At 38.5% G+C, this 20920-nt stretch overlaps 1 protein-coding gene across 1 annotated transcript; it reads right to left on the bottom strand.

The window, feature by feature from the left end:
* Positions 1–1042: 1042 nt before the first annotated feature.
* On the bottom strand, positions 1043–15791 carry LOC126821778 (arrestin domain-containing protein 17). Its single transcript, XM_050550277.2, has 8 exons — positions 15773–15791; positions 15400–15519; positions 6165–6299; positions 4933–5174; positions 4374–4556; positions 3399–3581; positions 2146–2251; positions 1043–1681 (listed from the first exon to the last, which is right to left on the bottom strand). The coding sequence occupies exons 2-8, from the start codon at positions 15515–15517 to the stop codon at positions 1587–1589; spliced, it is 1062 nt and encodes a 353-aa protein (XP_050406234.1). The 5' UTR covers positions 15518–15519; positions 15773–15791; the 3' UTR covers positions 1043–1586.
* Between the last annotated feature and the right edge of the window lie 5129 nt (positions 15792–20920).

Raw genomic sequence — 20920 nt, forward strand, 5'->3', positions numbered from 1 at the left:
CGTGTGCAGGAAGTCACATTATGATGACGTAGTACACACGTTTTTTAACTTCCGGTAGACTTGTTTAGTCTATTACCGGAGAGTGCGAGTTATAAATAGCGCAAAAAGGAAATCCATATGTACATATGTCAGGTAGGTTTTATGAAATAAAATTGCCCCTCTCCTTTATGCAAATAGCGACAAAGCTTCCCGGAACATGCTACAATACCAAGAGACTGCTATCCCCGTGGATCACGTGGCTAAGTGGGTAAGACGCTGGCTCGCTAGTCTGGAGGTCGGGTGTTCGATCCCTGCATTGGCCGAGAAAGTTCATCCAGATTTTCCGGCGTGGTTCCCCCTTGTCAGTGATGCAGGACGGAGGGCCTGACAAGGACAGCTGTCTAGTCCTTCGTATGAGACGAAAAACCGAGGTCCCGTGTATACATTGGAATGCACGTAAAAGATCCCTTGGCAGTTGGAATTGGATATAAGAGTAGGCGATAGTGCCGCTGCCCGGGCAAAATTTCCCTCATAGCACACTGTATGGCGTATGCCCGTCTTCATTAGCTCAGTATAGAAGCAGAACAGTAGGACGTTAAACCCCATTTCATTTCATTTCATTCAGATCTTAAATGTTTGCGATAACTGTTAAGGGGACACATTACAGAATGGTCACACAATCCTATATGAGGTCCGAACAGGGGAGTAATGATATCCTTTTGTTGTGTGGGAACCGGACACGAGCGTAGTCTGAAATCCATGTCCGAAGTCTGTAATTACTGGTAGATTTTATTTTTGTTTCAAACAACACCCGAATCAAACTGCCCCTCGTCTATATTCGACTCAATGCCTTTGTGGTGACTTCAGATGTCCACACCCCTTTCTGTCGACGCATCTACTAATGAGGTGGGTGTGAAAAGCCACAATATACAACTTTTACACGAATAGAATAATTATTTCTCTTCAATGCGCATATAATAATGAGTGTTGAGAAGGGTGTTAAACCCTATTCCATTGCTACAGCAAGGAATTTTCGTGATCATGTCACTGTAAACTATAGTGCTTCATGTTACTTTTTATTATAAAGAACAACATTTAATCATAAACTATTATTATCCTTTGGTGGATAATAATCCATTGTCTTTGATATACTTATTCCATTTATGAGTTTTAAAGTTCTCAATAAGTTGAATAATGATAGAAACACGAGTTTTAAACCCCTCGACGTCATAGAGATTCCGTGGTTGCAAACTACATTATTGTGAAAGTAATATCAAGGGATATCAATCCAAAAATTTAAATATAGGTATTTACACATGCAGATAAATATGATGAATTGAAATATTGTCGATATGATCAAACTAGAACCACCTATAATCTTCGCTAAACTCTTTTGATTGGCCTCTTTATAATCCGACTGAAGGCAAGCCGAATGATTATATACCATTGATATTTTCACGGATATTTTTGTTCATCAACACACTCCAGGCTGATTTACATGTGCATACTGAGTTATTCCCCGTTTCAGTTCCAAGAATGTGTGAATTATACCCCATTCATCATTTCATTTTGAGCACATTGTTTCTTGTTTACTGGGTTTTATCCTGTTACAGTGAGATTGCCGGGTAGGTCATTATGGCATCTTGGTAGTTGGGCAAAGCATCAGATTCAGATGTCATTACTTCAATATAGCTGGGTGGTGCTGCAATATGAAATTTAAATACAGTTAGTTAAATGTTCGTAGTTAAAGATTCCACAGGATGACATTTCAAAGAGCATCGACGTATTCGCATCTTCAACTGTTTAGCGCTAGTAAACATCTATGACTAGGGCATTTTATAAATGGACTATTACTTTGGGAACTTTAGGTCCAAATCATTTTGCACTTTTACTTTCGACCCTTTATTAACCTACAATTTCTATTATAACAAAAACTAAACGAGTCACAGAGTAAAACGATCCGAAAACCAAAGCTTCGTGGTTTCGAGGAGTAAGGTAGACGGGGCTGTGTATATTTCAACTGCAATGCATTTTATGTACGATGACAAATAAAGCTGATCAAAAAAATCTCAAGTATGTACGCCATTTACAGTACATTTCATTCAATTCCATCTAAATATTGAAGTTCGGGTAATAAGGCAGTATGTCAAATATATATGTACTTACGATGGGATAAAGATAAAGTTGATGGGTTTATTGGTATGGTTCCAATAACTATCTCTACAGGTATCTTCAGAGATGACAGTGACATGAACGATGGCTTGATCTTCAGCTGATAAAAAGGGTAGAGAGTTATAAGCTTACACTTAAGTTGTATATTCTCAATATCCCGTGTCCGGTTAAGGATTAAAATGTAACGGCAGAAATGGTGGAAAGAAAATATACTATGTTTAAATAATGCTACTTTCACACAGTGGCGAATGAGCTTACGAATATAATTCGCCAACAATTCGCAATGATCGGTGATCGCCAGATATTCATAGGTTTTCGTGAGCATTCGTGGTCGTAAATGGGGTGTTGCGAGTATCAGGAACATGCTCCTAAAATTAACCAGGAATAAATATTCTCATTGCTTTCAAACACAAGTCATTCTTATTGATGATAAGGTATTTGTAATGATTGTAAGAAATCTGTAAGGATTTGCTAGCAGTTGTCGTAGGACAATAATTACTGTCAGGATTTGCTAGCAATCGTCTTAGCGGATACTCTCACACAGTGGCGAATATCCTTATATGAAAATTTGAAATTCGTGACAAATTCGCCGAAAATGATACGATTGTCCCGGAGAAATACTGAAAAATGTTTATCAATGCTTGCGAATCCTTACAAAGGCCTTGCGATCACAAAGCAGAAGTATGGGCAAGGGGTTTTATGCAATTCGCCACGCATAATTTGTGTAGTCGTTTCATTCGTTCGCAAGAGCATTCGTAAGCATTCGCAAAAGATTCGTAAGAAATTCGCAAGCATTGATAAACATCTGTTTGGCCTCGCTTTTTTTAAGGATTTCCCAGGCCAATCTTATCTATTTCGACGAATTTATCGCGAATGTCAAATTTATATATTCGCAAGGATATTCGCCACTGTGTGACTGTGAGTGCAGCATAAAAAAGAAGACGATTATATGAACATAGCAAGTTAAACTCACACATTCTTGAATGATATCAATTTGTCAAGAATTGTTACTTTAACCAAAACTGAATATAATTTTATAATTTCTGCAAACATTATGTGTTTGTGGGTGTGTGCGTGTGTGAGGGGGTGGGTCGGACTGTTCCCGAGGCAGAGTAATTCAAGCGCCACTCAAATATTGCCATTAACTGAACAGGGCGATCGACTCCTGAACAGACGAGATTATTAAAGAGCAATATATTTGGGCATATACAATGACATATTAGTATTAGCTACAATACTATACTTACTAGAAGAACATATCGCACGTTGATTAAACCACACCCATTTAAATTAGGGGGTAAATCTGCTGGTATTCTTAAACTCTTATTAAATGTATCGCTGATTGATTCGGCACGAACTTTACCAAGTTTTACTTTTGCAAGATTAATTTTGGTACGTCGACTTTGACTTGGTGTTTCGTAATGTAATATCTGAAAATATATAAAAAAATATACCATTTTATTTAGGCGCACATTTCCCCAATCAGGTGTTAAGTGAGAGGGACGCAATGACGAGCTTTGCGTCATGGTTTTGAGTTTTTGCACCCCCTCGCAAACGGCAAATAAATCACGCTGTTTCAATGTGGTTTTCAACATCATAATCATAATCATAATGCTTCACCAGTGTCAAACATATACCGAGGCTCAGATATGATACAAATTGACTCTAGCATGTTCCACACAGCCCAATATTACTCGGCGGCACTGGGAGCACCCACCCCTCTCCCCCGCACATACATATAAATGTTGTTGTGGTGCCCGGACAGGATCTTGTTCCACATGCAAAATCATGGGTCACCACGCCCATGTCCCCAATATCCATAGTGTGGAAACTGTAGCTCCTGGAGAATTTTTTTTATAACCAGACTGGACAATGGCGATGATTATGTTTCTCAAAGTATCCAAATCTTTAGATTAAACCAAATTTAAAATCACGTGTTCCTATATTTCGACCATGGAGAATAAGTTAACACGGGCAGCGCCTGCTTATCTTCCAGGATTCGTTATAATCACGCGCACATCTACGTGTACTTGACGTGAGGACCCTGGATTTTCATCCCATCCCAACAATTAGCCACACTTTCCGTATCAAATCCTAAAGTATTTCCAGGACCATGTCAGAATTCAAACACAGATAGAAAAGATTTAGATTTGTAGAAGATCAAGAAGAATTTCGCCTCTAAAAGATGCTACAATATGACTTGCTTTTGTTCACCAACTTACCATTTTCAATGCAAGAGTACAAGAACGAATATTAAGTTGACTATCATTTTTGATAAAGATATTAACTGGGATTTCTTCTCCTGGTATAAAACCACGTTTAGAAAGATGAAGAGATGCGAAGCAGGAACCAGTGGAAAACAGTATTGATGATAGCTGAATATTGTTTGATTTCACCAGCTCCTCCTAAAAGTAAAAATAAAAGCATTAGACACAGATTGGCTCACCAAGAAAATAAAACACCCCCTACTTCTTCTTGTATTTATATAGTCTCTTGTCTAATGAAAACAAACACAATTTTATTTGTAAAAATGACTTCAGTTCTCCAGTTTAAGTTATCAAGAAACTTGATGTTGACGATTCTAACTATTCATGTGTATTGACATGCTTATAACAAAAGATCAAACTTTTGTATAGTGAACGCCTTCAAATAAATTTAGTGAAATTGTAGGGTTATGTTTGGTAGGTTGATATGTAGTTGACCAATCACAATCTGCTATTACTGAACATGCCTTATTATATAGAGTAAACAATCGAAAATTAAAACGTCCATAATACTTACATTACAGTGAGGTATGTTGTTCAGATCCAATCTAGATTTAACTGTAAATGGTCGAGTGTTAACTTTTAATTTCCAAGTTTTTTCAATGATTGCCTTTAGACAGTAACGGACGTGGCCATATGGTCCTTCAAAAGAACATGGCAATTTTGGAGGTATCGGAAACTTGAAAGGAAATGAATGGTGGCCAGGCTGTAACAAATGGTATCCATCACCAGTTCTTAACGAATTCCGAACCAGATTTGCTGGAGAAAAAAAAATCTTTAGAATTAAAATAAGCTTTGTGAATTAACGACATCGTACTTTTGAGCACCAGCCGAGATAATGCTCAATATGTTATCAGGGAAATTGTGCCCGAGCAGAGTTTCTGCTTCCTTTACAACGAATTCCTAATGGGTTCTTTTATGTCTACACGGGACCTTAGCATAGGCGTAGGAGCCGGGGGGCCAGGGGGGGGGGCATTTGCCACCCCTAAAGTTTATTTTCGGGCAATAAAAAATTCGACGACCTTTTTTTTCTATTAACGTTTAGAGAAAAAAATATAACTAACTTATTTCTATGAGATCCACACTGCCCGAAAAGTATTTTCTCGTCTTTTTCTTGTCCACTGCATGCCCGAAAACATGCCCGAAGCTCTCTTATGATATGTATGCCCGAAAAAACGGTATTGATTTCGAGCAATTTTCTCTTATGCCCCCCTGAATTACTTTGAGCTCCTACGCCTATGGACCTTAGTGGTTTTTGTTCCATCTGAACGACTGGATGCTCTTCCAAGGGGAAACAAGCTTGGAAAACCCCAGAAGAACTTCCCCCGACCAACACCAGGATTTAAACCGGGACCACCTGGTTAGTGAGCCATACTAACAGAGCCACCATGGCCTTACCAAATAAGCCTATAATTTGCCTTCATCATGACCATACCACTTGTTAAATTTGCATATTAATTTTTAAATTGTGGCACTTTATGCTCCACCACAAGAACACCCTCTAGTTACATCCAGTATTCATACAAGTAGTTGGGTTTTCAAATTTGTTTGTACACAATGCAAAGATTAATGATGTTTTAAGCTGTATGAATTTATAAGAATATTTCTATCCATTTCAAATGCAATATAACACACTCAACGGCAAGCTAGAACTCTTTTCAAAATAACTAAGTATGTCACCAGCCATAAAAAGGGGATTATCGGTTTTTGGTTTGTCTTAGTTTGGTTCATATGCATAAGAATACAAACCTTCTTCTTGTGGAAACAATGTTTCTGTACATTTATAATATTGTTCATCTGCTGATTCCGGTTCAACACTACCCTCAGCATTCCTTGTATCTACCCAATGCACGTGGGCTATACCAGAACTTTCTAAACGGATTTCTGAGAAAAAAAAATTAAAAAAGGATTTATAATACCTCAAACAAGATTGAGAAAAGGGGGGTTGGGCAGGATGGAGGGCCCTAGCAAGGAACAGTCTTTAGTCATTTGGGTGCAACCAAAAACTAAGGTCCCAGGTAGCATTGGCAGGCACGTCAATGAATCAGTGACAATTTGAACTCGAGACGACTAGGCGGTAACGTCGCTGTCCTGGCAAAATTGCCCTCATTACACAATGTTTAGTGAATATCTGTTTGGAACCATCGGTCAAATAGGGTCATTGAGAACAAAGATTAAGAATTCAGCATAAATGCCAAAGTATCACGAATTGTAGGACAGATTGGTTGTATTATACCATCATGTTCACGGGTGAAAGATAAATTGTCCCCCATATAAACAAATAGTAGTTAAATCGGTGTTAAATATTTTCTAGCTTTTCCCTTGCAAGTGTAGCAAAAGAAAGAACCGTTATATTTTTCATGTGTATATTATGTAGTCCCGAGCCCATCCAACAATGGGTATCGGGCGAGAGAACTAACTTATAATATACTATTCAAAAAAAGTAGGGGATATTTGATTTTTAAGTGTTATTAAAGTCACCTAATGAAACTGACGAAGAAACAAATGACAAAATGAAATGAAGTTCACATTCATCGATTTATTCCAAATGATCGTTAGACTAAGTAAGGCACAGACTGGCCATTATAAGGGTAAAATGATACCCGGGGTCAAACAGCAAAGTTACCACAGCATCACAACCAAGTCAGTAACGGGTAAATCCTCCTCTGTTTGCCAAACAAGCATTGATCCAACGTGGCATACTCCTAATGAGACGTCTAAGGTCATTTTGGTCCAGATTGTCCCATTCCTGTTGCAACGCAGCAGCAAGTTCTTGGACATTGGCAGGACGTTGTTGACGTTGACGTAACCTCTGTCCAAGCATGTCCCAGACATGCTCGATTGGGGAGAGGTCGGGACTCAGTGCTGGCCAAGGTAATGTGGTGATGTTCTGTTGTTGGAGGTAACCTGTAACGATCCTGGCCCTGTGACATCTTACGTTGTCATCCTGGAAGATGAAACGGCGGCCATGACGTCGTGCGAACGGCACAAAATGGACTGCCAAGATGTTGTCCCGGTAGTACTGGCCTGTAACACGCCCTGCAACAACATGTAAAGCCGTTCTTCCAGCAACAGTGATGCCTCCCCACACCATAACAGAACCACCCCCAAATCGATCATGTCTGATGACGTTAACGTCTTGGAAGCGCTCGTTTCGACGACGCCACACCCTCCTACGTCTGTCCAAAAATCAACAGTGAACCTTGACTCATCTGAAAACATCACATTGCTCCAGCGTCGATTATCCCAGTGTTGACGATCCCTACACCAACGACGTCTTGCCTGAATGTGATGATCTCTCAAACAAGGGATCACGCGAGGACGTCGGGCGCGAAGGTGACCCCTATGCAGTCGATTCCGAATCGTCTGGCCACTCACTCTCACACCAGTGTCTGTTTGAAGACGAGCGCTGATCTGATTTGCTGTGATGACACGATTTCTCAAGGCCAAGGTACGGATAAATCGATCCTGGGCTTGAGTTGTCGCCCTTGGTCGACCTGAGCGTGGTCTGTCCTGTACAGATTGTGTATCACGGTATCTGGACCATAGCCTGCTTATGACAGACTGAGAAACATTCATCGTCCGCGCCACAACCGCCTGTGTTGTGCCGATCTGTAGCATGCCAAGGGCACGTAACCTTTCATTTTGGGTAAGCCGACGCATATCAAAATTTGTTTTCTGGTCATTAAAACAATTAAACTGATGTTTCCACCCTGGAATTCAATGCCACAATAACTGTAACATTCAAAGTCAGAGTCGTGCAAATCTTGGGTTGGACCCCCATGATGATCCCAAGCATCACCTGCATTCCATGCGGTAGCTATTGGTGCGTTTGGGCGTCACATGTAACTGGAAATGTTTCTTCTGTTAGGTTCTATAGTGACTTTTTTCGTAATCATTTGCATATTTTAGTATTATGCCCCCAAAATCAAATATCCCCTACTTTTTTTGAATAGTATACTATGATTATTATTCCCAAAAGACATTATTTTCATGGATAAACAATTTACGTCCAAATCTTTATGTGACTATAATGGGCCATTTAAAACAGCATAGAACTATATCTATTACAGAGGCTTTTGAGCTTTGGAATAATGAATGAATTAAATGGGGTTTAAGACCCTACTTCTCTGCACCAACCGCGATAATTTGGGGTCTTGGCCGATTGGTAAAAAACATAGCCGTATACAGTTAAATCGCGAATGTTCATTTTGTATATTCAAAATGTGAGACAAATCTGTAGAACTGTATACGATTTCGAACTCAATATGGTTTGCAAAGAGTTCAACAAAAGCTTAAAATCAGTATGTCTGTTCTTTGATTTGAGGTGATAATTATGAGAGCCCAGGGTTATTTGGAATAATGATATACATGTAATTCAAAATTAATTTGATTTATTTTCTTTATGACAATGACAATGCTTTAAGTTCCCAAAATTCGAAATGCTTGCGGTCGGAATGTTGTGTTTTTTCTTCGGTGTAAACAAAATAAAAAACTGAAACATAACAAAATATTTATTGTTGGAGAGTTTACGGGTTATTGTTGTGTCTAAAAGCCATTAAAAGATAGATTGTTTACAAAAGTTGCCCATCTGATAGCCCGTAGCTGTGTCTAGTTTTAATTCATCCAAGATATGTTTGATAATATGAAAGTATAAAGTGAGTGCTTAATGTATGGTTGACGTATTCTTTGGACAGGTTTATGGTTGCGGTGAAGTAAACAAGCACATTTGACCAGTGTTAGCTATAACAACAAAATACAACATACATTGTATGTAAATGACATGTAGCCTGCACATGACTTTGTATAAGGCGTTTTATCTTAGATGCGTATTATCACTTGTACATTTCTGTCATTTGTGTGACTGGAATAATAACATTTAAAAAAAAAAGATAACCATTTGAGATAAAAAAAAAATAATTCAAATTATAATCAACATTTAAACAAACATTTGTGATTCGCATTTGTTTTTCAAAATAAAGGATATGATTAATAGGTTATCACATAATTACTAACCAAAATCAATAAGATATTCGCTAGTGTGACATTTCCGTGTCACAAACAATCGTACCTGCGTATTGCCAATTGGCTAATCCAAAACCAACCCTTTGTTTAAACAATAACAGGATTTGCAGATATTGTCATACAAATAAGTATCAATACCGGTAATTTGTAATCAAATAAAATAATCAGTAATCACCTCTTATCGCCAGTGGATGACGTGGGTGATATCACCTGCTTATTAAACGATATCTAAAGTTATTTCATTTATTTTTACTGATTTGTCACTGCGTGACTTTATAGATCCAAACTTAAATATTTAAATCCGTAGTAAATGGCATCTACAGCGTTCAATTTTCTTTGAGTCAGGCACCATAAGCGCGAATTGTCACTTCAATAATTAGATCTGAAATTTCTGTCTCTGCTGAAAACCCTGCCCCTGTAATTTAAACAGACGTATGCTATGAGGGAGATTTTTGACTGGACCACGGCAGGGATTTATTTACGTACACACGAACGTTTACCCAACTTTACGTAGGTCTATATTTTGCTTATTCTACGTACAAATTTATCTAGAACCCGGGAAATTCGAAAATTTCACATCGAACATTAATGAATTGTAGCATATGTATTGCTTATTCATCTGCCAATGGGGCAAAAAACATCTTCGATCCACCAAAGCTATATATATAGTCTGGATGTTATTAGTGCGCCATACTTTAATATCTTTGCCGTAATAATTTAGAGTTTTTTTTTATTTCCTTGTAATATAGATTATATACCATTTCAATATAATAAACTATTATTAAAATAGTAAGTATAAATATGTTGGAGCAAGGAATGTTTGCTTACTTCGACTACCAGATTCCCCTCTGTTCGAATCTGGGTGGCGGGCGCCCTCTGGTGTAATAATGTATAGAGACCGAGACTTCTTTTTTTTTTAAAGTTTCCATGCAATAAAATTTTGAAATGATATTTTCTTTTTAAGACAATTTAAACTTAAGAGACTTTATATTGAAGAATTGCTACATAATATTTTAAATTTGTGAACAAATATCATCAATTTCATATCGATTCAAGTTTAGACTGAGCTGCATTTGACGAAACACTCGTGAATGGAGGCTGTATAGTGTGGTTAATATGATCAACTTTGACCCGTTTGGCCTTACATAATTATAATCACCGAGACAAAGTTAATTAGTTAATGTCTGCGATATCACCCAGTATGGAAGGGGACGTTAAGACCGACTGCAAAGCAAAAACCTGTAAAACCGTTTTATCGGTTGATAAACATACAATTTTCTTTGCTGAAGATGCTATACCACCCTTAATATCCACGTTGAGCGTGTCAAATATATAACTTAAAATGAAGAATAACATAGCGTCTCTGTTGAACTAAGTTGAAACTACTCGGACACATAGACCAATTAACCGATATCCCTATTCGAACAAACGACCACTCCAGAATTTTGAGGCCTGGGAGATATTACACTTTTTTCTTCTCCTTTTTTTTTAATTATTAATTTACGTCTTCTTCCACTGAGTGCATTTCCATGTTGTTAACTGACTAAATAATGCACCCATTGTTATCCATAAAAAGTAAAAATTGCAGTCAGTTTTATAACAATAACACTAGACTCTCCAATGAATGGAAAATCCAAGCTTTGACTTGTTTACAGTAAGGCATAATACTGATCGTTTGTTAAATTCCGTGAAAAGAAGTGTTATAATTTATATACGTATTAATTGTAAATTGAAATTCAAAACGGTTTCAAATACAGTCTAATTTCAACAACAACCCAATGTGCCATTTGAATTGTATTCGCATATCTCTAGTTCAATGTCAACTCTGCCACGATTCGTGAATGGTACCAGATACCATAATTATAATATCGTCATAAATTAAGTTTCAAGGTTTAACTTGATATAGATAAAATAAATGTCAATTCATGCAGTTATGCTAAACTGATAACAGTATGTGGGTTAGCCAATCTTTAGTCATAGTAATTAAAATTTTATTTTTAAAATTGTGTGCATAAAATCCTTGAACTATATATAGGATATTATATTTACAGAGGATATTCGCCATTCATTCGAATGGCAAAGACATGAGTTATTCGTCATTCATTTACGTTATTTGCCATTCTTTTTTTTAAAATCGATATTCTCTGTCCTGTCACGTTGTCTGGTCAAGAGGTAATGCTACCAAACACTTAAAATAGTTTAAGTTCGTCCTACAAAATGAACATAGGCCTAAATCATTTTCGTTGCAGTAAACATATGCGAAAATAACTACTAAAACAAACGCTATATGACCATTGAATGGCTAACATATGGTTCAATTTCATTTCAATAATACGCTTGCGCTTAGCAGATGGGAGAGAGAGATGGAGTCCATGGGCGTGGATTTAGGGGGGGGGGCACGTTCCCCCCATAGAATCGGAAGGGGGGGACGAATAGGTCTCTATCTCCCCACCCCCATTATTTTGATCGCCAGAACATATTTTTAGGTTTATATCCACATGATGGTGAGCTTGTTTCTATGTATCTGGAACTGAATCGGGACTTGGAACAAGAATTGCCATTCTTCAAGCGCCTGTTTTCGGCCAAATCTATTTCACTTGTGCACGAAGCGTTCCTCATTATGTCACCTGGAGTGAGGCAGACGTTCCCTTCTGCCGAAGCACTTCTCATCTCACACTGCTGAACCCTGCTAGTTCCTGCTCAGCCGAGTGATTCTTCAGCACTCTGCTCCGTATAAAACTTGGCTGCGCAACTCCATGACGCAAAACCGACTGAGCCACTTGATGGCGTGTGCGGTGCATAATGACCCCTTTCATGTCGCCAAGATATTCAAAGAGAACAGCCCTGATCGTAGATTCACTTAACTTCATTTTTCCATATTATCATCATACCTCGTTACAGCCTTCATCGAAATAACACTGGTACAGTAAACTGTTTGTAATTATTTATTTCGTTTGGTAATGAAATGTTCCAGATTCCAGGGTTCGTCCGCCCCCCCCCCCCAAAGTTATGATAAATTCACGCCCTTGATGGGGTTTAACGTCCACTCGACACAAACTAGGTCTATTTTATTTCAATAATTAGCTTGCGCGTAGAGGTCTTTACCAGTGGGAGGAAACCGGAGGACCCGGAGAAAACCCATGAGGTTGGACAGGCGACCCTACTTCTTGTCACGTACAACCAGGGAATCGAAACCACGCTAGTTGATTTAATGAAACAGCGTGCACGTGCTAACCATTCGGCCATCCACCCCCCTACCCTCCGCTTAGCAATCAGCGAGATTTGACAGACGGCCTTATTCCTTGTCATGTACAAGCGCGGAATCAAAACCACGCCACTTGACTAAATGACAGACCTTATCCAAGGCGTACGCGTTAACCCCCCCCCCCCCACACACACACACACACACACACGCCCCTTCCAACCCACGTACCTAATATGGGGTGGGCGGTTTCTCAGTCAGTGGCTCAGTGGCTCGCTAATCTGGATTTTCTGGCGTGGCTCCCCCATATCAGTGATGTAAGACGGAGGTTCTGGCAAGGGACAACGTATAGTCGTTCGGCTGGGACGGAAATCCCGTGTATATGTTAGAATTCGATGTAAGAGTAGACTGTAATATGACCGCAGCTGTTCAGACAACATTTCCCTCATAACAAACTGTACGGACGTATGTCCGTCTACAACAGCCGAGTCCGAGCAGACATTGCATTTCCTAACATGACATGGGAAGGGTGGGGTACCTTGTGGGTTCAGCACCCAGTACTCCGTCAAAATGATGATACCCAATGTTGGTGTAGAATGTTCGGCGTGGTTCCTCCTTATCAGTGATGCAAGACGGGGTGTCTGGCAGGCGACAACATAGTCGTTCGGGTGGTCCCGTGTACACGTAAAAGAACCCTCGACAGCTAGAATTAGATGTAAGAGTAGGCTGTAATGGGACCGCTGTTCAGGCAAAATTTCCCTCATAGAACACTGCGTGGCGAATGCCCGTCTTCATTAGCAGAAAAGTAAAACCTTAAACCCCATTTCATTTCCTAACATTGGAAGAATGGGACACTTTGTGGGGTTCAGCACTTAAACAGTTTGTGACATTCTAATTTCAGTTTCATATGTTCGCCCAATATTGTCCCAATATTTAATTTCTTACTGCCATTAGTGGTCGCTTGTCGAACATCGTGCGTTTTCTCTCGGTCCTCCTGATTTCTCCCGGTCGTCCAAACAAAGATTGGTGATTCCCGTAAAAATGTCACTGTTTATTAAACTGATTTTAAATGTTCTAAACTGTATACCAAATTTAAAGAAGTTACGATTCCCGAAAGGATGATGATACAAATAATGATCGATGCCAAGAAATGTCGCAAAAGAGTGTCTTTCGACAAAATGTTTAAATCCGTAGCAAACACAGTACAAATTTGCCGTACTCAATTTAAATAAATGGAAAATTAGTGTTTTATTATTACCTAAGAATCATCGGATTTCGGGTACATTATATATTTCTCCAATAAAATATTATATATTTTTTTTTTACTTTACAAATTTGCCGTACTCAATTTAAATAAATGGAAAATTAGTATTTTATTATTACCTAGAAATCATCGAATTTCGGGTACATTATGTATTTCTCCCATAAAATATTATATATATATTTTTTTACTTTACCTTACCCATCTCCATGCAAAATTTGATTTCCCGAAAATGAGGGGCAGCTCCCCACCCCCACACCACGCCTCCTCATCCATGGCTCGTACGCCTATGTGGTTAGTATTGTAAATGAATTATATGTTTGACAATAAAACACACGGTTCGAAAAGAAATGTAGGCTATGGGTAGCAAATGAAAACGAGAGGCCAATAAAACACTCGTTTTGAAATGGAAGAAATATACGGGTGGTAAATAAAAAAAATAAGCTCCTGCTGCTTTCGCTCGACAAGAATGAAACTGGATTAAGTTTGTATTTCATTTACTTTGTTATCAACAAAAGTGCAAATAAATGCGTTTTTCAATGTTTCTGGATTAGTTTAATAGTTAAGAAAGAAAATTTCATAGAGTACGGAACTTTTCACATGCATGCCATTTCCATCTACACACAATGTGTGAAGGAAGCTTCCTCGGTGTCTGTTTTCATTGTGAAGCTTCAAATAACAATTAAAGAGGGGATTCTGGGTCTGTATTTTCAATAAAAGCACAAACAATCTACAAGAATTTTAGGTTTAACGAATGGCGAATAACCATCCTTATCGTTCTAGGATATTCGCCATTCGAATGGCGAATTTACACTCCGTATTATATTTCGCTGTGTTACATTATTATATTTCACAAAACCCAAGTGCTTTCGAGTTAAAGTTACTGTGACAATTTATAAATCGTAACGCCTTGTGGCTTCAGTTATACATATATATATATGTATATTACATTCTGATTGGGATAAATGACAACGCGAACAGTCTTGTCGTAACTGGTAATGAATTTCGCGTCCTACATAATAAGGTGTACGCCAGGGTGATAGGGCCTATACTTTTTAAATTTGCGGTATATTCTTGCTCTTTTATTAATGACCACCGAAGGCAATTATTAATGATTAACAAGAATGCACGGCTTATCTACTCATAATGGCAAGTTGCCAAGTTGACAGCCTAATAGCTTTAACCTTTTACACAGGTCTTAGCTCTAACATAATCTCTTAACGCGATTTGTTCTGACTTAAATCGAAATTTTAACAAGTTGTGATTTCATCGACAAAATCTTGCAAGATGTCGAAACACATATTTTTGTGGGGTACTTTGCTGAGAAACAAAGATGATATTAAAGTCCATGTTTTTCTTTCTCCCCTATGAAGTCTGTATGATATGCAATGCAGATAACATATTAAATCTATGTGTGTGTCAGCGAAGAAAACATGTTTAGGCAGTTAGGCTATCAAAGTATCAAAGTACAAATTGAAATATAAAAAAAAACTTACCCTTAATTTTCATAGGGCGAGTATTTTCAACGATAACCTCCCCTTCCAATTTATCACCAGGTTCACACACTCCGTTGTGATTGAATATAATAACTTCAAATGTCGATAAGGTACCCATAGCTGATTATTTTAATACAATATTATTAAATTTACAGTGCAATTAGTGGATTTCTTATTTACCCTCCGCGTATAATGAACTTTCATATAATAATACAGTTTAAATTTATGTACATCCTGTACTAAACAGGACATTAAAAAAATAAATAAGCAATAATGTACAATGAACATAAGTTTAATATACAATCAGCATTGTCTCATGTATACTATTTTATATAAGATAATATTAGTTTTGTTTCCATATGGGTAACCTAACCGTAACTATACACACATCATGGTGAGCTCTATTCTATTATGACTGACTCAAAATTGGGGGTTTAAATAAGAACAGGCCCACACGTGACTGAGTGGTATTGCCTGAGTGGTTTTGTACTATGAGATAAGAAACAAGTCTACCTAAAGTATGCGGATCAAATGTAAACAAGTTGTTGACCTAGAACTTTCCATCCATACTAATTTATGACATGTTTTTGTCGTCTTGCTCACATAGTATTTACCTTCCTGCAATTCGGGCTTACTAAATTTAGATAGTGAATTTTAATAACTTTTTTTTATCGGTTAAATTTGTTTTGATGAGTGATTTCTGCTTCGTTAATTATAGTCGATATACACGTACATAGGTATTATAGTGGCATTTTAACACTGAAATATTGGTGAGTGTCCGGAGCAATACTCAGACTGATAATGGCTGATAACTTATAATTAAGACTTTCAGATTGTCAGCCCTATAATGGGTCCATGACTTTGCGGTCATTGACGTTATAAACTAAGCAGGGACGACGTTCAAAAGTTGATCTGATGCGTAATTTCGATTAGTGACTGATGGCACAAGCTCAGTGTGATTAAAGGGACCATCCCGATTTTACAGACCCTCAGAAATAAATGTCAGTGTACGTATTAAATTTAAGCACCAAAGTATAGATGCATGGTGTATTTTTACCTTGTCTCATTGAGTCGTTTGGACGTGAACGTCAAAACCACTTATCCGGACACGTAACTTTTTTAAGATTTCGGGTCAGTTTTTTCGTTGGGTGAATGGTAATCTATTGCCGTTCCTTTAGAGGTCTATACAGTGCACGAAGCACGTGTTGTGCTTGATAACAAAAGGTAAATTTCACCTACGCGTTATTTTTATAAAATAAAGTCTGGTTTTATCCAAACACCGTATAATACAGCTTGGGACGCCGGTCTCCATTTCCAGTTGTTTGAAAACGTATCACGTATATTGAGTTAGTTGCTCGACCATAAGGTAGATGATTGTAAGGGCTTTTAACACAAAATTAAGCTGGATTATTCTCCAAACTATAAAAAAGATTGACCTTTTAAAGTTAAAGCGAAAGCTTATCTGTTTAAATTAGCGTACAGGCTCGATGTATGTTAGGGGGCAGAAAGTAGTTAAACAAACCTGTTTTTACGTTTCACAAACAAATGAACTAAAAGTGTTGATGTTTTGTATATACATTACGGCAATGTAAAGTAGTCAAAGAACTCAATTTACCAGACGAGTCACTTGACTCACTTAACAGTCGTTTTATGGATTTTTGGGTGAGTCACAAAAATGAGTCTCTAAACTCATTATTTGAGTCCCATGTGTATTCCACTCGACACAAACTAAGTCATTACGGGACTAACACATGGTTCAGTTTTATTTCAATAATTCGCTTGCGGGTAGAGGTCTTTTACAGTAGGAGGTTGGACAGGCGACACTACTCCTTGTCACGTACAACCGAGGTATCAAAACCACGCCAAATGACTCAATGACAGACCTTATGATACAGCGCGCACGTGCTAACCATTCGGCCAAACTAGGTCATTTTGGGACTAACACATGGTTCAATTTTATTTCAATAATTCGCTTGCGCGTATGGGTCTTTCGCAGTAGGAGGAAACCGGAGGACCCGGAAAAACCCACGAGGTTGGACAGGGGAATCGAAACCACGCCAGTTGACTCAATGACAGACCTTGTGATACAGCGCGCACGTGCTAACCATTCGGCCAAAATATTAGCGATTTAGCTCCTTTAACTATTTGTAACATAATTACTTATTTCCATGCAAACTGGGATATGTGTTGAGAATTTTGCATTTGAAACTAGTTTACTCGATACAATTTATTGCATCTAGGGTAATGGGTGATAATAGATCTCGCGAATAACTAGATGGGTTTATACATATAATTGTGGATGTTCTACATATATTATAGTCACGTTCATTAAGTGACTCTATAGACAGAGTGAAGCAACAATTTCAAAGAACCAAAATTGTCTTAAGGACCAAAGTGTTACACACTCTGAACCCAGATAGTAGTCATTCAATTTTAGGCTAGCCGCGATCGCCATTACTATCGTTGGTACGATGATAAACAAAGTCGCGATTATCCATCTTTACGATAAATCATCCATCACAAACCGTATTCAAATCCACTAAATATCGCAGGCTAACGATGGAATAGAGAGTTGACTATTAGATCGGTGGCTCAGAACGGGGGTTGGGGTGGGGTTGGGATATCAAATGGGCACAAACCCAGACCCAACTTTTCTAGAGTAAAATTTTGCGTGAGTGGTAATCAGTCCGCCGTTGGGGCATCTTCGAGATATTCGGGGTCAAAGGCCGAATGAGGTCATTTACACTGAAAGTCAATACGCAGCCATTCTTGTATCATGAAAACAGCTGAAAATGATCGAAACTATCACTCTTTCAATAAAAATGTAAACTAGCCGCATGGATTTCCGGTAATATCATAGGCACGATTAAATAATGAAGCGGGCAATTTTGGGTGTTGACCTGATAGCAAAGGAATTTTCGATGCATCGGCGTTGCTACAGTGATAAAACTAGGACTTGCTGTAGCAACCAATGGCTCCGCGATAAGAATTCCACGTTTCGTACCCTGAGAATAGAGATCACTATGTTGGTTAAAAGTACATGTATGTTGTACTTTAACTGTTTTTTATGGGTAATTCTACTATTCAAACATGTTTAAATACGGGATTTGTGTACAATTTACAGGAAACGTGTAATTGTACATCTCTTTAGAACTTTAACATTGATATACCTTTTAAGGTTTCAATACTTTTCGTCTATAGTCCACTTATGAGGGGGTCACGGTGGCTAAGTGGGTAAGACGCTGGTTCGCTAGTCTGGAGGTCAGGTGTTCCATCCCTGCATTGGCCGAGATAATTCATCCAGATTTTCCGGCGTGGTTCCCCCTCGTCAGTGATGCAGGATTGAGGGTCGGGCAAGGATAGCTGTCTAGTCGTTCGGATGAGACGAAACACCATTTAAAGATAAATTTTAAATGTTCCTTTTAATTTTTATTAATTAGAACAGGTTTCTCTATAATTTTTATATTTTACGCTGTATTGTGTTAAATCTCCCTGGTGCAAAAACGGAAAATTTGACCCTTTGACACCTGGGGTCACAAAGAACGCATGCAGGTGAATTTTGCAAGTTTACATTTTTAATGAAAGGGTGATTAGTTTCGATCATCTTCAGCATATTTTCATGATACAAGAATGGCGGCGTATTCACTTTCACCTTAAATGGCCTCATTTTGACCTTTGACCCCGAATATCTCGAAAACGCCCCAACGGCGGACTGATAACAGCTCGGCATCGTATTCTACGCAAAAAAAAAAAAAAAACTATAGAAAAGCTGGGTCTGGTTTTGTTTCCATTTGGTGGTCACCCCCTCGCACTGACAATGACAGCTGTCTAGTCGTTCGGGTGGGACGAAAAACCGTTTGTGTACACATTGGGGTGCACGTAAAAGATCCCTTGACAGTTGGAATTCGATATAAGAAGAGTAGGTCGTAGTGCGCTGTCCGGGCAAAATTTCCCTCATAGTACACTGTATGGCGTACGACCTACGACCCCTAAGACCCACTCACTTTTGTTTAATGCAGTGGTTCTCAACCTTTTTTGACCAACGGCACACCTTGGAACACATGACAAATTAGCGGCACACCTGGTTAAATATATATGAAAAATATTTGAATTTTGCAAAATAAAAACATGGTAAGTCAGACGGCATACAAAAGTAGGCAGAGGGTAGTCATAGAAACATAGAATGACTCAAACTCAATATCAGTAGACACCAGTGAATACTCAATTGGGCACGTGTGGGTTTTCGCATTTTCTTAGTGTGCCGTTCAAAATTTCGCGGCACACTTAGAGCACACTGGTTGAGAATCACTGGTCTAATGTATTACGACACTCTAATATAATAATAAAGCTTCCATTATGGCACACGTTGATGTTACATTGATAAGTTAATTAATGTCAAATTAATAATTAATTAGATAATATTTAAGGCCTAAAGAAAGACCTGTAATAGATCGACAGATTTAACTCTTGCATTTAAATTTACCAATAAGTCGTGTTTGCAATGTCGAAGACGGTGGATGATATTCAGTTAGGGACTTGCCTCAAAATTATAAAATGAGTCCTATTCTTTAAATGCACTGTACAGAAGCATATTATAGCGGAGGCCCAGAGGCAGCCTCCGCCCCGAAATATTTTTGAAGAGTTCCAAAAAGAAAACTGAAAGAAAACGTCAAATCGGGGAAGAAAACTTGACATGACCTCCCCTTAGACAGGGCCCCCAGTCGTGTACAGGGGCCTCAGATTCGTAGAAAAGGGCCCCCCTTGACGCGAGTGAAAGGTCTCTCTCTCTCTCTCTCTCTCTCTCTCTATTTCCAGCCAAAAGGCACACGAATCAATTTTTCCTAAATTTAATTTAGCATTTACAACTGAAGTAACCTCACCTCTGTGTACACTTTTGCCACGGAGAAAATGTCAGATGTTTCATGTACAATAAATATGTAGCCCTTATTTTTCTCCGAGGTGAATATATATGAAATGGGGTTTGATGTTGTACTTTTCTGCACCAACCAGGATAATGAAGACGGACATACACAGTGTGCTATAAGGAAAATTTTGCCTGGCCACGATTTACTACCATTTCGATTTCCAACATCGGGTTTTCGTCCCATCCTAGTGACTCAATTCTATTCATATTGCCAGGATTCTGCCCTTGACCATTGACAATGGGAAACCACGCCGGAAATTCAAGAGGGACTTTATCGGCCTACACGGGGTTTCGAACGAAGGATCTGGTAAAAGAATACTCGAAGACAACGCAGTGCGGGCATACTATCCCTCACATATTGTTTCGTCAGATTTGGGCAAAGAAATCACCGTTTCCAGTGTGTTTTAAACCAACAGAAAAGTGCTCTATATCTCATCTAGGGCGATGTAATTTTCAAAATTTTCTGATAAGACGGTCACCGCACGCCACGTCGCTAGAGCTCTTCAGAACGAGTCACCTCCGGTTCTCACACCCACCCCTGGCAGTCTACAAGAGGTAAATAATAAAAGTTTGAGTAACATCAAAATATTTTGAAGC

Source organism: Patella vulgata, chromosome 5 (assembly GCF_932274485.2).
Source record: "Patella vulgata chromosome 5, xgPatVulg1.2, whole genome shotgun sequence".
In the NCBI taxonomy this organism is placed as follows: domain Eukaryota; kingdom Metazoa; phylum Mollusca; class Gastropoda; family Patellidae; genus Patella; species Patella vulgata.

What these genes read in the sequence shown, in the direction of transcription:
- LOC126821778 (XM_050550277.2), bottom strand. Translation starts at nt 15,517, where the DNA reads ATGGGTACCTTATCGACATTTGAAGTTATTATATTCAATCACAACGGA. An exon ending in TCGCCCTATGAAAATTAAGG is followed by an intron (nt 6,300 to 15,399) that starts GTAAGTTTTTTT and finishes TTTTTTTCTCAG; the next exon opens with AAATCCGTTTAGAAAGTTCT. An exon ending in GTACTCTTGCATTGAAAATG is followed by an intron (nt 3,582 to 4,373) that starts GTAAGTTGGTGA and finishes ATATATTTTCAG; the next exon opens with ATATTACATTACGAAACACC.